Genomic DNA, 15,932 nt, shown 5'->3' with positions numbered 1-15,932 from the left:
ATGTGTCATTTAACTAAATAGCCTTGGATTTTATATTTGGTGTGGCAATATAACATTATACCGATACAGTTGAATGCCACAGCTCACATGCTTTTGGGGTTTGACAAATGTTCTCATTTTATTAGTTATTTTAGTTATTTCTAAGTTTAACATAAGCCCATGCATGTTTTGACTATTCTCGCTGAATTCTTTTCCCAGATCACTTTGCTCATACGCAGCAGTAAAGTTCACTGAAGATGAAGCAGGCTCTGTTTCAAGCTCTTACAAGTGAAGCAAAAGTTGCCATTTATTTTGAGGGGTTATCACGATGGACTGATATAACAATGACTCTTTATACTGATTCAAGTTGTTTTAGTAAACAGTGTGGGTTGCTATTTCTTCAACAGAGCACTTTGGTTCATGTGTGTGCGCTGTTTCATCCAACACTGCCACAATGATTGTCTTTATGTGGACATTGCCAGTAACGAAGGTTTACTGTATGCATAGAGGCCATCCATTCTACTGCTTCTATACTATCCATTTCATTTTCTGAACCGCTTAGGGTCACGGGCGTAGTGGAGCCTACCCCAGCTGTCTTCGGGCAGTAGACGGGGGACACCCTGAGCCGGTTGCCAGCCAATTGCTTCTATACGAAGAAATAATGTTTGTTAATTTGCACTGTGTTGTTTTGTTCCTTTAATGAATATTTGTAAATATTTAATGGGTCGAAAAACGTCACAACCCTTTTTTTTCTTTTCACGGCATGTTCTGATTCTGATTCTCTGTGAAATTATGTGTCATTGCTTAAGTATTACTTTCTAACAAAGTTTTTCTTTTTTCTTCCATAGGCTGCTCCGCCAAAGCGTTGTCGATGACTGAGATCTCTGCATACCATTATGGACAAAAAAAGTGGTGAGGGTCACCAGTGACGTTTATGGATAATAGATATTTTTGTTTCTATCTTGTTAAGCACAGCATGAATTATACATATTTACAGTATTTTGTTTCATGACACGACATATGCTGTACATTTTTTTAAATATAATACCGTAATTTCCTCTTCCTGCTGTGGCCAAACTGTTTATTTTTCACGTGAGTCATTTCATGTCACTTCACACAATTCCCAAGAACCTTCCCTATGCCACCTCTTCACATTGCCTGATGCTTATTTTATTAGTGCCTGATGATGTTAAATGAAAGAAAGTTTGAGCCTCCTAACTCAAACGTTTTTGGAATTATGGCCCACCAAAGTTTCAGTACCACACCCACTTTTGGGATCCAGGAATTCATCCCGCTATCTATTATCCACTTATCCCCATGAGGATCGCGGGGGTGCTGGAGCCTATCCCAGCTGTCTTCGGGCAGCAGGCGGGGTACACCTTGAACTGGTTGCCAGCCAAGCACAGGGCACACATAGACAAAAAAAACACTTGTGCTCACAATCACACCCAGGGCGGTTTTAGAGCGTTCAAACTTCCCATGCATGTTTTGGAATGTGTGAAGAAACCGGAGTACCGGGAGAAAACCCACACAGGCACAGGTAAAAAATGCAAACTCCACACAGGAAGGCCGGGGTACAGGGTCCGAAATGGTCATTTTGTCCCGTAGCCATTTTTGGACTCTAGTGTGTCATTTAAAAAAAAAATCACTTTTCAAGGGAAGGGTTAGTAGCTCTGACCATCTGAAAATGGTATATCTGTGCTATTGTTTAGTGCAGATTCTGATGGACAGGGTAAGAATATATTGATACTGGATAGCAATTTAGTCGTCTGTACCGACCTTAAAACAAAAGCTGAGGGTCTCTAAATATGCCCCAAAATTGCTAAAATTCCTCGATCCCAAAAGTGAGCATGGTATTCAAACTTTGTCGGGCCATAACTCAAAAACCATTTGAGCTAAACTTCGGATTCTTTCATTTGACGTCATAAGGCAGGGGCCCCCAACCTTTTTTGCCCCACGGACCGGTTTATGTCAGACAATATTTTCACGGACCGGCATTTAAGGTGTGACGGAAATAATACAACAAAATTATATGGTATGAGCTGCATAAAAACTGTGGCGTTTACGAAATATAATAATAAACACAAGGAACGTCTAATCTGGCCGCAACACTCCGATCGCTATGGCAATGTTTAATGGCTTCAAAATACGATACAAAGCACAATGAAAGTGCATGCCCCACCCCCCTCCCCCGCCTCACACAGGTAGGATGTCGGAAATAGCAACAGTGCTATTGTGGCCATCTCAGAGTATTCAGCCATAATTTTGATCCAGTTGTCTTGAACGTACTTTTAAGGCCGCCGTCATTTGCGATCTCCAGCAGTTTTTTTTACTCATTTTGCGAGCTCCCGCGTTTTGTTTTGAAGTAATCGGTCACTTGAAGGAGAAGCTTGGTTTGACGTGTGTCAAGCGTAACACAGACGGATGTAACGGAGAATCCGGTAGTTTTTCAAAATAAAACATCTTTCGTATTCCGAAATAAATGAAACAGAATTAAGGCAAGTTCTTTCTGTGCGGCCCGGTACCAAATGTCCGGCGGACCGGTACCGGTCCGCGGACCGGCGGTTGGGGACCCCTGTCATAAGGAACGAATAGTTTGTAGAATTAACATCAGGAAAATTGAAGAGGTGTAACTGGGGAGGGTGTGTGACTTGACATGGAATGACCCATGTAATAACTGTTCTCATTTCAAACTATTTCTGACGTTAAACAGCAAACATGAGCTGGATTTGCATGCTGAAACATTTGTTTTGGTGCGATCACTGCATAATAATTACTTCACAGTAAGGCATGTGGTTTTAGATATCAGACCACTACACCCACGTTTCTTCAAAAAATAAACGATACATCACGAAATGTATTTTGTCAACCAGTTAAAAAAGTTTATGCATGTTTTGTGTATAGAATTTCAGCTTTAATTAGTTGTTATACAGTGAGTGTTTGTTGGAGGAAAACGATTAATTTACTGTGATATTTTCCCATACCAGCCAATGGCTTTCAGACAATGGCCAGTGAAGGTGGTGTTCAGAGAAAGCAACTACCCTACTCTGTAGAAACACCTTACGGCTTCCACCTGGACTTGGATTTTCTCAAATATGTTGATGATATTGAAAAAGGCAACACCATCAAAAGAGTCCACATCCAGCGTCGGGTCAAGGGTCCTCCCAAATTCAGTACTCTGCCTCGAAATTTCAGTCTACCAGGACATGGGATCCGGCCAGTTCCTAAAGACAGCCCATGGTCTGGGACATCCACCTTGGGACCAAAACCTAAATTACGGTTAACAGAGGTTGCTCAGATCTCTGATGTAAGAGCAAATGAAGGAAGTACTTTAAGCCGAGGGACAGCAATCCAAGCAACAAGTGTTGTTTCAGCGAGGCTTCGAGATGAAGGAGTTCTGGGAGCTCCCAGTATTGAAGAAAAAATGATGGCCACTCAAGCTCGGCCCAACTTGCTTCGAGCATCAAGTATGCCCATTACCCTACAACAGCGGAAAGGTTCTGATTCAAGTAGCCCAGACCGTATTGTCGGAACACCAGAGAATGGCTCAACTGAAAATGTTTTTAGAGCATCAACGGATATAACAGAAAGAAGATGTGCTCCCCAAGAACGAGTGGGGATTCATCAGCAGATCACAGTGGCTTTGAAGCGCGTCAGAGAGCTTGAAGAACAGGTCAAAACCATCCCTGAACTTAAAGCTCAGATTTGCTCGCTAAGGTTGGAGAGGGAGCAGCTACTATGTCAACTTCAGGCCCAAGAAAAGGCCCAGACTTCCACATTATATAAAATGGTTCCATGTGATGATGCTGGGATAGGAACTCAAACGCAAGCAATCAGACAAGGGTTTAATTTGTCTCTGACACCACAACTTCAGAAATTGACAAGAAAGGGAGTAACTGAGGAAAAGAAACCGTGTAGCTCAGAGGCAGGTATTCTGCTTGAAAAAGAGCCTGAAAATCAAGGCCTGGCTAAGAGTTTGTGTCAGCAAGAATCTATTATTCAAACACAGCTGCCAGAAAAAGGTGACCAACAGAAAGAGACTGTAGGGAGTCCACTTGAGCATGCAGGGCAGGAAGATGGTAATGCAACGAAAGGAGATAATTTGGGGGACTCGGGTAATGTACAGAATTTGCATGAAAAGCTAGTATTACTGGAGGCTAAACTTCTAAAGGCTAGTCAAGAACTGGAGAGAACTAATGATCTGTTGAAAGAACAAATAGTGGAGAACCAAGTGAAAGAAGAGAAAATACTACAGCTTAGTGAGGGAATAAGAGTAGAGTTAAGTCCAATAGAAACAAGCAGCAAACCAAGAAGAGAGAGTATAGACACAGGCACAGAGACTGAGAGAGTAGACTATGCCAACCGGGAAACAGAGACAGAATCACCTGGTACAGTAGATCAAGGAACTGATACAGAAAGAATCTGTATTGAAGTGTGTGTCCCCCAACAAAGATCTGAATTTATCGATAAAGAAACGGAGACTACCAAAGTGGACACTCAGGACAAAGTGACAGAAGTTACGGCTGAAGTTCTTTTTGTTAGCCCACAATTGCCTGTAGTCAACAGCATGGAAAAGGATCTAGTGACTGAAAGAGCAACCGCAAAGAACCAGACGACTGAGACAATTGTAGCAACATCAGGAGAGGCAAACTATCCACAGAGGTCAAGGGCCAGCAGTGTTGATCGGGGGACAGAGACGGAGAGGGTGGACACAGTTGACCAGGTGACGGAGACAGAGGTGGCACAGATGAATGACCATCATACCGAGACAGAAGCAGAAAGACTGCAAAATAACAATCCAGTCAGCAATGCTGAAACAGAGAATCATGAGGTTGGAAATACAGACAATCAGAGGGATGAGGTCCATATTAGGGTCAGTGAAAGTGAAGAAGGAAAGAAAATAAATGAAAGATCCCAGACAGATCACAAAGGCAATGAAAATGTGGTGGTAAACGTTATCACAGATAGTTCTGCTTCAGTTGGAAGGAGTGGGATTAAAGAAGAAACTGTAGGTTCGGATTTTGTTAACCAGACTGAAGAGTCACAAGTTGTAATGGAAGAGCCCGCAGAAGGTATAACAGAAGTAAACCGTGTGCAAAATAAATCAGAAACAAAAGCAATATTACCGGTACTTTTAGACGGTGTTGAAACACAGAGTGTTGGAAATGCTTTGAGTACTGTCACTGTTGCAGTTGCATCAGAGCGTGCCACTGTGAAGACAGGAGTTCCAGTAAGACCTCAAAGAGGCCGTAGGCCATCAGCAGATCAGTCGCAACCAACACATCCTCAGCTTCAAGCTGCTTCCCTCTCTTCTGTTCGGGGATCTAGTGAAATTCACGGTCATCAGTCAAAGACTGAGTTTCAATCCTCTGCAGAACTCTGTGACCCACAGGTGAAAGATGTATCCCCAGCTCAGTCTCAGTCAGGGGACAACACTATGGAATCCTCATGCGTAAAAGAATCTGAATCACAACCTCAAACTGACTTTCAAAGCCCATCATCAAGCTCCAAGGAAGTCCAAATTCGACCAAAATCCATCCAAGCCCCATCTAAACCTACAACTCGACGGGATTCAAAGGAGCTGAAAGCACCCACGAGAGTATCTCGCGTATCACAGCCTTTAAGACGTGGATCCAGCGATAGCCACACACACCCAACACGCCGTATATCAAGCGAAGTCCAATCTCAGTCTCGAAGATTGTCCGATGAGAGTCAACCTCTTAAGAACGAACCTGAACTACAGACCTTATACAGAGGCTCCAGTGAAACAGCTCAACATCGGAGTTCTGGTGAAGCCATTGCCTCACGTTGTGACACTGACGAATCACCGCAGGTACGCAGAGGCTCAAGTGAGTCACCAACTTCGCCTGCAGCTTTAGGTCAAGTTGTAACCCGGATAACAGGGCTTCTGGGTGAGCAGTGGGCTCAGTTGGGGAGCAGTTCCGGAGCACAACCATCGGTCAGCCAGCAGAAGAGTCCCAGCACACAAAAACAGACGGCAGGGAAAAGCACAGAGGCAGGAAAGGGAGCCTCAGCCAAGCCTGCAGGAAAAGCAGCAACAGCAGGGAAACCAACTGGGAAGCCTGGCCCTTCCAAGATGAGCTCTATTCAGAGTCAGTTGGTCAGTTCCCTTAGTGTTCTTTCTGCCTTTTATTCACCAGGCTCAAAAGCTGCTGCTAACAAACAGCAAGATCAAGGTAAGCCCCGTGTCAAGTGTGTGACATATATTGTGAGGTACTCAGATGTGAATCTTTGTCCGACATACAAGAGAATATTATCTTGTCTCGGCTTTCCCTACATGATATGACCAACATATCACACAGTAGATAATGTCCTGTTCACAAAAGCCCCTCTTCTAGATTTAAACAGTTAAATGGCATGCTGCCTTGATGTCTCAAAAGTCAGTTTACGGCCCAAGAGCTGAAGTACAAACTATCACACACATTTTACGTCTGAGTTCAACTCTACATTTTATTCTACCGATCCGAGTGTTTTGGCATGAGAAATAAATTTAAAATATATTCAGTTATTTAATTTCACAGCACAGGTACAGTGCCTCTGATAGAGAGAGGCAGTTTCTTTTCTTCAAAGCCACATCCTTCTGTCTTGCATAAAACACGGCAGACCCTTTACATCAAGACTAAGATTAGGGACATGAAAAACGACCATCCTGGGTTTCGAGCCCATACGGGTCAGCAATAGATCCCATGGAAAATCAATTTCATTGCTGTTATATACAGTACATTATAGGGCCTGTCAAGCTTGTTCGTGATCACGAGGCGTAGACAAGATATATGCTGGACTGTAGACAGAAACACACAATGGACATACATATCGTGGCACACCTTACTCAATTATTTATTCAGGGCTAAATGTAAATTCTTCAGCTCTGGCCCTTTTTGGTTCAAGTATGATTATGGACTTCTCTCAAAAACACTCAAGACTTTTTTTTTCTTTTTTTGTGGAAGCATACCGGTGGTTATCTTCACAATTTTTTGGGGGGGGGGGGGATGATTTTTCTGAAATTTGCAGAGACCCTAAGTCCAGAAAGTCTTGTGTAACGTCGCCGAAGGTGCAGAGAGTGCAACCTCAATTTGAATGCAAGGAAGCATGGATGGAAGGATGGATTAAGTGACAGAAAAACGAAATGTACTTTGAAAAACTCGAATCATTTTTTTTCCGTTTGTCATGTTCTGCCCTTCTCCCCAGGTCTCAGATCTATTATGAAGAAAAATGGGGCTGTTGACAAGCAGGGAAATAAGGGAACCAAGAAAAACCTGAAGTTTGTCGGGGTGAATGGAGGGTAAAATCTGTTTATTCAGTGTTCCAATGTATCGGCGGTTTAACAGCCTAATTTAGGTTGCATTCGTGCGGGTCTGTTTCTTTCTCTCTGTGTGGTTGATCTGATCATCATTTGTCTTTCCCTGTCCAGATGTTTGCATACTTGCAAAGCAATGGAATATCCAATATAATAGATTAAATGCACTTTAACAGCAATGAATATGTTGCATTCTGTTATACTTGAGGCTATGTTAACACTGTGTTCCCTGCGGTCATGGCAGCACCATTTGTCCAAAATATGGTGCACCAGGCGTTTTGGGGTGTTTTTCAATCAGGATTCAAGTTTTCTGACAGTCATGATTGGATTCCTGTCATATGTGGTGTATTCCTAGATATGTATTTTTGTGTTACAGTCGTGGCAGAGTTGAGGACCCAAACACAGAGAGGTAGGTGAAACCAGGCAGGAGTGAGTGCAGGGTGGACTGAACAAAACAGTTCATTACCAAAAACAAAACAAAAAAAAACAATAGCAAGGGTACTGGGGTAAAATCGAAATACAAAACTCAACAAAGTCCTGATAAAAATCAAAACTCAAAGCAACAAAAGAATCACTTAAGAAACAACACTCACCACTACAAGAATCAATGACTGGACAAGTGTACGTGACAGCAACATTGATCGGACAAAGACTGAAAGAAACCAGGCAACTAAATACAAACAAAGTGACGAGATGATGAACACCTGGACAAGAAACAAGTGGCTGAGGGAGCTGATCGGAAGACACAAGGGACTGGGCTGGCGAGAACACGTGGACACAAACAATTAATGAGACAGACAAGACGTGGGGGGAAAAAAGGGACACAGGAAAAACATGGTCAAACTAAAACCAATCAAAACCACATCAGCAGATCCTCAAATCATGACATGTGTATGCCTTTTGGTCATTGTCTGTCAGGCGCCAGATACCTTAATTTCCCCAACGGGGTTAATCAAGTATCCATCTATCCAATCCGGCTCAGAGGTGCACTCCACAGTTTGATGCTAGTACCTCTCTTCGCGGCCTGTCATTTTCTGATGGAATCCAGAGATGAATGAAGCTCCCCCGCATGCCCCATAGTTGGTATCAGCACGGATCAAAACACACTGTATTGCCTCTCTATAAATTATTAATAATGTTAATTTTCCATCCACAGCTAATTCACAAATCCATCTCTTCTGCCAAATCATGCTAATCATACACACTGTCTGCTGCATTGGGAGAAAATGCTTTCTCTCTCTCTCTCTCTCTCTCTCTCTCTCAACCACACACACACACAAAGCAACAGAGCAAAAATTTCATTTATCATCGGCTTTCTCCACTGAACAAGGCTGTGTTTTGTTCACGGGGACCCACGTGCGCATGTTAACTATACTTTAAATAGAGTTGTATTTACCTGTCTCACTGCAAAGGATGGTTTGGATGTGGGGGCCAATGTTGCATTAAACAAGCATCTTTTCATTTCAAGGGCATGACCTTTTAGTGCCTATCTAACCAAAGCCCGTGTCGACTACGCTGATTGCTTTCATATTAGTATTTGCAGCTTCGGTGTTGCTGTGATGTGGTTGCCTCTATATTTGTTCAAAGGCTGTAACATTCGGTTGGCCACATCCTTCAAAACTCATGGCAGACAAAATGTTATCTGTGAAGATTTGGTGGTGGAGGTACAGATGCAAATGCATGAAGCCAGGCATCTATATAGGCGGGAAATTCAAATACAGTTTGTGTTAAAGTGAAAAATGGACCAAAAGCACTAGATACAGGTTAAATATATGAAAAAAACCCAATAATAATAATCAGGCTGCTGGAGCACAAAGCACACAGCGGTAAGACAGGCCCCAAATAATGATGACCAGTCTGTTGACCAGTCAAAGTCTGAGTTGACATGAACAAACTAAATAAGCAATGAGGGCAAGAGTTGATTGGAAGACATGTGACAGGACGAGACAGATGAAACTACGACACAAAAGAGCAGCCACTCGGGAGTGACACGAAAAGAAAGCACAAGGCAATGGGTAGTCCAACTAGATTTTAAACGGCTTCAACAATGTGAGTGTTTCAGATTGCGTTTGATGTTATCAGTGAAATCTAGAACAAACTGGGAGGGCTGATCAACAATTGTTTCAGTTTAGCTCATCTTGATGGACTTGCACATTTACACCAGACCGTCATCGTGTTTCATCTCACTGCCAACAAATGTAAAATGACAATTAGTTGTTGGAGAGATGCTACTCTTGTTGCTACTTGATCATTATCAAGGTGTCCTTGAGCAAGGCACATTCCTCACCCCTGCCAGCTCAAGAGGCGTAGCACCACTTGCACGGCCCTTATACACTGACATCTCTCCTTGCATGCCTGCATGTGTGTGACATGTTTCTTTGTGCGTTTTGCAAGGAAAAATACACAACAGACGGTGTGTTAAATTTGCCTCGATGGGATTGGAATGAGAAAATAAAACAAAAAGAATGGTTACCATTGTGATTTTGATGTTTCTTGCCAGGTATGAGAGCACGTCGAGCGACGAGTCCAGCGGAGAGGAGAAGGAAACAATGGATGTCAAAGGAGAGGGGGGCAGCTCAGAGGCAGAGGAGGAAAAACTCAAAGAGGCTACTTCAGCAGAAAAGCCTGAGGAGGGAGCAGATGCGCATGGGGAAGATGCTGAAATCTTGCATGCTGAAGAAGGTGCGGTAGCTGCACAGAAAGAGAGCAGCAAAGATCTGCTGGATCCAGACACTAGCCAGGAGCTTCTGGGGCTAGAGGATGAAGGGTGAGATATATTTAGCTGACGTATTTTATTGCGCACTTGAAATATTTTTGCATTTTTTTCAAACTAATTATCGATAAACTCGTGTATGGTTGTTCATCCTGGCATCAAAAAAGATATACAATGTGTCTTGCCAAATTACCACTGTTACCAATTAGTATCTTGACCTTTCTCATGGATATGACGGTGTCAAGTGAGGCCCAAAAAGGTATTCATTGGGTGCCCTCTGCTTCTATGGGACTCTGACACTTACATGTATACAAAACTACAATAATACCTGTATACAATACACACTTTTCTTCAAATTCCACACACCAGAGAGATACAGTATTAATTATGGTTTTTAAAAGCAGCGATAGTGTTCCGAGTTCCTTATTGTTAGTGTCTATTGGACGTTTGAGGCCCAGGCTGATAGCTGTGTGGCAGCTGCAGATGACACTTGGTGTATTGAGTCAACAATGGACTGGATGCATGCAGTGACAAGGTCTGATCAAAGACCGGCTGGATAGTGGATCCCAAAAATGCAGACTCAGATCAATGGCGAGACAAAAAGATTGATTTAAAAAAAGCGAAAGACCAACAAAGTAGAAACAGAAATTGCTGGCCACAAAGAGCCAGGAAAACCAAATGAGAACAAAAAGCACTTGCAAATGGTCAAGTTGGGAACCGAAAACCCACAAAACGACATGACAAGAGTCCAAATACATAAACATAAAACGAGTCAACAATAGCTTGACAAAAAGATACTTATAAAACCAAAATCTATCATGACAAAAAGCGACTATGAGTGAGAGCATGAGGTCTAGAAAATGGCACTTGGGCACGAACAGTGAACGAGGTCAATAATCCGACAAACACTCTGCATCTTGGAAGTCCTTAAATACACTGAAGCTTGATTGCATGACGAGGCACAGGTGCATCGCTGAAGGGTCACGCCCAACACTCCAGCTGGTGCTGAAACTAAAACAAAGCAGAGCAGAACATGACACGCAGCTTTGTGACTCGTCGGGGAGCTGAGTAAGAAAGGAAAAGACGGATTCCCGTCATTGATTCAATGTTGCAACAGTTCAACTGTCTCGACGAATGTCTAAATTTTCTCCTCTGTAGTACCGGCTTCCTGGTGAACAATAAAAAGCTGATCGGAATGGTCAGCACACCACAGAGTTGGCTGGAGGAAGGATTTGAAAAAAAGTCACAACTTCAGAGGACATTTGCACCTTGAACAGCACCAGTTCCGAGCTTTTGATTATTCCCATTACAAAAACCCACATTAAGACAATTTGAATGAATGAGGTTATTTTTTCCTCCGTATGGCGTCCCGGTAGCTTGAAATAAATGGAAAGCGGCAGCTCCTACGCCTCATGTGTTTTCCACCAGAAATATGTCATGAAGTGCCGAGCATAGAGTCCGTTGCGTGATAGTCCTGAACACTGTAAAAGTGTGAGACCGATGGTCTTGGAAGTTAAAAGCTACAGCGATAGGATGTATGATGGAAAATAAGTAGAACATAGTGAAAAGCATTTTACATGTGCATCCCCACTGCAGTTTACATACTGCATGCCATTAGTGTCAGTCTGCCGATCATATGTATGTGTGTGTGTTTCTACTGCTTTTATCTTTCATTTCTCTTTGTTTCAGAGTTAATTAGACTTCTTTGTAAAATGCATCTTGGGAGATGCATTACATATTCCTACACATTTCATGATATTCAAGTTTAGCTCCTGAATGTTTATAATGAAGCCGTTTCCTGGTGGTTCATTTCAGGGAAAAAGTTGACAAGAGTTTTATAGATGCCTGCCTCTATGTCAAGGATCGCATGGAAGAGGTTACATCTCCAGATAAAGAAATGGTAAGGATTTAAAATGAGTGAAAACGCAGTGAAGTTCATATTTTTATGTGAATTGCCTTTATAAGTGGCTCTCTTCAAAATGATAGCCAATGTTTTCTGACCAAAAAGTCCGCAGTCATTTTGCTTTTTCACAAACCAAGCTTATTTTCCAAACATCCATGTGGAATGGAAATGCATGCCATGACTCATTTTTTTCCCCTACTTGGTGAATATTTCTGTTGCTGGGAACAATATGCCTTGTCATGTCTTGTCCTGTATTACATTTTTGCAAATGTAATTAAAAAAACCCACACAACCCCCCCCCCCAAAAAAAAAAACAAAAAAAAAAACAAAAAAAAAAACAAAAAAAAACCAAAATGTAGTTTGAAGACAAAGCTTCAGGCTCTTTGAAAGGAATAATGTGGAGTAATGAGATTCACTCAGCAGGTTAATAACCAGCTGCTCAGTGTCAACGGAAAAATAATATTAAGCCAACACTATTTATAGCTCATATACTGCAGCTAATGCTGTTTTTCAATCTATATATTCTCTCACATTTCTCTCCAGCGTCAAGTTTTAGTGGTTCTGTACCAGGAATGGTTCAAAGTTTCCAGTCAGAAAACTTCGGAGGCCGATACCGTCCGATTATACCTGCGCCAAGTGGGATTGACCACACCGACTCTCCTGCCATATGTTGTAAACCTGACCGACGGCAACGGGAATATGGCGCTCCACTACAGTGTCTCGCATTCAAACTTCCCCGTGGTCAAACTGCTGCTTGATACTGGTGAGCTGCGAGTCACGACACGGATATGTTTAGCCGAAGACATTTTAGGCTACCGTTTGAACCCCTCATCCTTGCCAACTCTCACTACATCTATCTCTTATTTTCATTTGTTTCTGTTCAGGACTTTGTGAAACGGACAACGTGAACAAGGCAGGCTACACGCCAGTGATGCTGGCTGCATTGACAGCTGCTGAGAGCCCTGACGATTTGGAGGTCGCGCAACAACTGCTGAGACTCGGTGATGTTAACGCGCGCTCCAGACAGGTGAGGAATTCCATGTACCAAAGCAAGGTGAAATATTGTTTCGTGGCGAATCACGTTATTGTGTGGAGTGATTTTCTTTTCACATTCAAACTTTTGAACTTTTTCTCTTTGCGAGAGCAAAAATAAATATCTATTCATCGAGAATGCTGACTGACTGAATATTTATAGGTCTCGCTCTCTCTTTTTTTCTCTCTGTCTCTCTGTCTCTGTCTCTGTCCATCCGTCCATCCGCCCATCCATACATTCATCAATATCTCCATGTTCCACCTTTGATTGCATGCTCTCCCCCTGCTTGTTTTGGACATTTTTCAACATTTCAAAAAAAACCATGTACGTTCAGGACTTTTAATTTGCCGTTGGTCAAAATGTGTGTTTGAATGATTGTCTAGAAGAGCAAAAGTGCCCATGCGATTGGCTGGCAGTTGAGTTCAGGTTGTAAGAATGTCCATCCATTTTCTTCCACTTTTCCTGTTCAGATTAACATATGAGTTTGTCCCAGCTGAGTTTGGCTGTGTGGCAGGGAACACTGCGGACTATCACCACTCAATCACAGAGCCTATGTAAACAAATAGTCATTCACGTTCACAGTGGTTTCAGATTTTTACGGGTTCTGACTTAATCGACCAGCTAGTTCAGTGCTCCGCTGGGTTCAGTTCTATGGATCTTCTTTTTTTACCACTGTTACAGAAGATCATATTGAAAACATGACCACTTCTAGACACTGACACAGACACAAATATTAAGCTCACTTTTATGATCTGTCCCTTTCATCCACCATCCCCTTCGTGAGTCTCCACTCTGCACCTTGACTTTGTTCTTCCGTCCTCTTTCTTTCTGTTTTTTTTTTCTTTTTTGCTCTCCTGAATACCTGGAACCTCAAGGTTTAATTTAAATTTCACTGTTCATCTAGATGGGTCAGACAGCACTGATGCTTGCCGTGAGCCATGGCCGTCTTGCCATGGTGAGGCTGCTGCTCAGTTGTGGCGCAGATGTAAATGCTCAGGATTATGAGGGCTCCACGGCCTTGATGTGTGCCAGCGAGCACGGCCACACTCACATTGCCGGCCTGCTGCTGGAGACAGGTCACTGTGACACCAGCCTCACAGATAAGGTATTGTAGCATTGGCTTTATATCACTACAGGAAATAAAAGATGATATATTATCAGTCAGATAGTAAAAGTCAGCCTCCCTACATAGTATATCTTGTTTTTACCTTGTGAGATTCAAAAGCTCTGCACTACATCTTGAAAACAACCGGTGATGTAGGCAAACCCAATTTTATCCTCCTCTCATTGTATATTATATTCAGGGATTTACACTTTATTTACTGTTCTGTGACATTCATTCTATCATAACTACATACAAGTGTCATGTGCACAATAATAGAGAATACGAAAGAAAATTTGATGAACTCGTGAGACAGCAGCTCGATTAAAATTAAACCCAGTACATCCCACTTCTTTTACCGCGCAAACAAAGTCAGTGGGCAGTCAATCTAGTCTACATTGTCGACCACATATGTTCACTTGAAATATTTTCACCATTGTCTTTGAAAAATAAAGCATGCAGAAGGAAACTCAATAATCCCAAGTTATTAAGGATTATTAAAATAATAAAATAAATGTAATTTTTTAAATATGAGTAGCCTGTTATTGGGCAGTGAACCATACTGGGTCACTTAAACTCAAAATGGACAGCACACGCAGATATGGCCTATCACCATGGGAAACCATCCCGCAGTCTATCAGCACAGAAATTGCAGTCATTAAATATAATGAACTGCAAGGTATATTGGTATAAAAATAGTGTTTCACCTTTACAGAACGACGAGAAACCTAATCTAAAAAGTTATTTGACATCTATAAATGCCAAATAAGATTCTCTTGGCTCTTCGAATAACGAGAGAGCTAATAGGACAGCCTCACTTAGCACAATACCGCCACCATCAGGAGCAGAACGTTCAATGCAGGTACTACAACAACCACCCTGCTCTCTGATCCTTGTGAATGTTTGCTCCAGAATGGACAGACCGCGAAGGAGGTGGCAGAAGGATCTTCCCACCCAGATGTTGTTGACCTCATCAAAGCCCACGACCAAGCAGAGTCTGGCCACTGAGCTAAAGTGACTATCCTCCAAACCGGCTCCCGATGTTACAACCACAGAGCAGAGAATGCTGAAAAAAAATGATGCACCTAAATGCCCCCCTGCCCCCCCCCCCTCCTCCCCCGCCCCTGCTCAGTGCATCGGTGCATTTTTTCCCTTGAAGCTGCGGGAGCTCACAAGCAAACTTCAGAGACAGATTGCTCATATTTGCTTCCATATCGCAGTCAACACGTTGCCTGAGGTTCTCATAGATATGCTGCATCAACTTCCCGTGGACACCAGAATAGTCGCCTTGATTAAAAGAGGTCACGTGACAGCAAAAAGGATTTTTACATCCTGGGGAATAAAATGAGAATTTGCTGAGCGACATGTAGATGGAAAGAGACTAACTGCAGCCTCTTTATAATAATCTGCAACCGTAACACTAAGCACAGAATCTACCTTTGAAATATATATATATAGTACAATATGTAGGATATACCCTGACAATTCAGTAGATATATACGTATATATTTTATCTCCATTGACATATTTTTGAAAGGCAGAGGTAAGCCATTATTCAAAGCATATATGTCGCAATATTGCATCAGAACCTAAGTGTATACAAACACAGATTGTGTATTTTCTACTATGTTTCAATTTTTATTTTTTAGATATTGTTTTGTAAATACTCAGATCAATGTCCAGACCTTTAGCTGAAGTATTACTACACATTTTTTTAAAAAGTAATATCATTGTTTCCCGTCACCCAGCTGATATTTTACATGCATTCAGTGTCTTACCGGTATTTTATAACAATAATTAAATGTGTTTTGCGTGCGTGTGTGTGTGTGTGTGTGTGTGTGTGTGTGTGTGTGGGTGGGTGTGTGTGTGTGGGTGTGCGTGTGT

The 15,932-nt window shown here is 42.3% G+C and overlaps 1 protein-coding gene and 1 long non-coding RNA gene across 6 annotated transcripts in view; one reads left to right on the top strand and one right to left on the bottom strand.

Moving 5' to 3' along the window:
* The window catches only part of kank4 (KN motif and ankyrin repeat domains 4), an 84,586-nt gene extending 69,317 nt beyond the window's left edge, over positions 1-15,269 (top strand). For 4 of the 5 annotated variants that reach the window (XM_019894362.1, XM_019894360.1, XM_019894359.1 and 1 more), the window contains 10 exons: positions 828-891; positions 2,967-6,176; positions 7,189-7,282; positions 7,674-7,706; positions 9,798-10,064; positions 11,826-11,910; positions 12,457-12,676; positions 12,798-12,940; positions 13,851-14,051; positions 14,961-15,269. In XM_019894362.1, the coding sequence (XP_019749921.1) occupies positions 876-891; positions 2,967-6,176; positions 7,189-7,282; positions 7,674-7,706; positions 9,798-10,064; positions 11,826-11,910; positions 12,457-12,676; positions 12,798-12,940; positions 13,851-14,051; positions 14,961-15,056 (4,365 nt within the window). In that variant the 5' untranslated portion in view covers positions 828-875 and the 3' untranslated portion in view covers positions 15,057-15,269. The remainder of the gene's footprint in view (positions 1-827; positions 892-2,966; positions 6,177-7,188; positions 7,283-7,673; positions 7,707-9,797; positions 10,065-11,825; positions 11,911-12,456; positions 12,677-12,797; positions 12,941-13,850; positions 14,052-14,960) is intronic. The other variant, XM_019894363.1, reaches the window with a different exon arrangement.
* Positions 9,310-9,791, bottom strand: LOC109530542 (uncharacterized). The gene is made up of 2 exons (XR_002171022.1): positions 9,585-9,791; positions 9,310-9,483 (listed from the first exon to the last, which is right to left on the bottom strand). It is a non-coding gene; the product is annotated as an uncharacterized LOC109530542 (long non-coding RNA).
* Positions 15,270-15,932: the final 663 nt, after the last annotated feature.

Source organism: Hippocampus comes, unplaced genomic scaffold (genome assembly GCF_001891065.2).
Source record: "Hippocampus comes isolate QL1 unplaced genomic scaffold, H_comes_QL1_v1.1 scaffold282, whole genome shotgun sequence".
NCBI lineage: Eukaryota > Metazoa > Chordata > Actinopteri > Syngnathiformes > Syngnathidae > Hippocampus > Hippocampus comes.
Note: the sequence above shows the minus strand (reverse complement) of the source record. Positions and strands in the feature narration are given on the sequence as shown.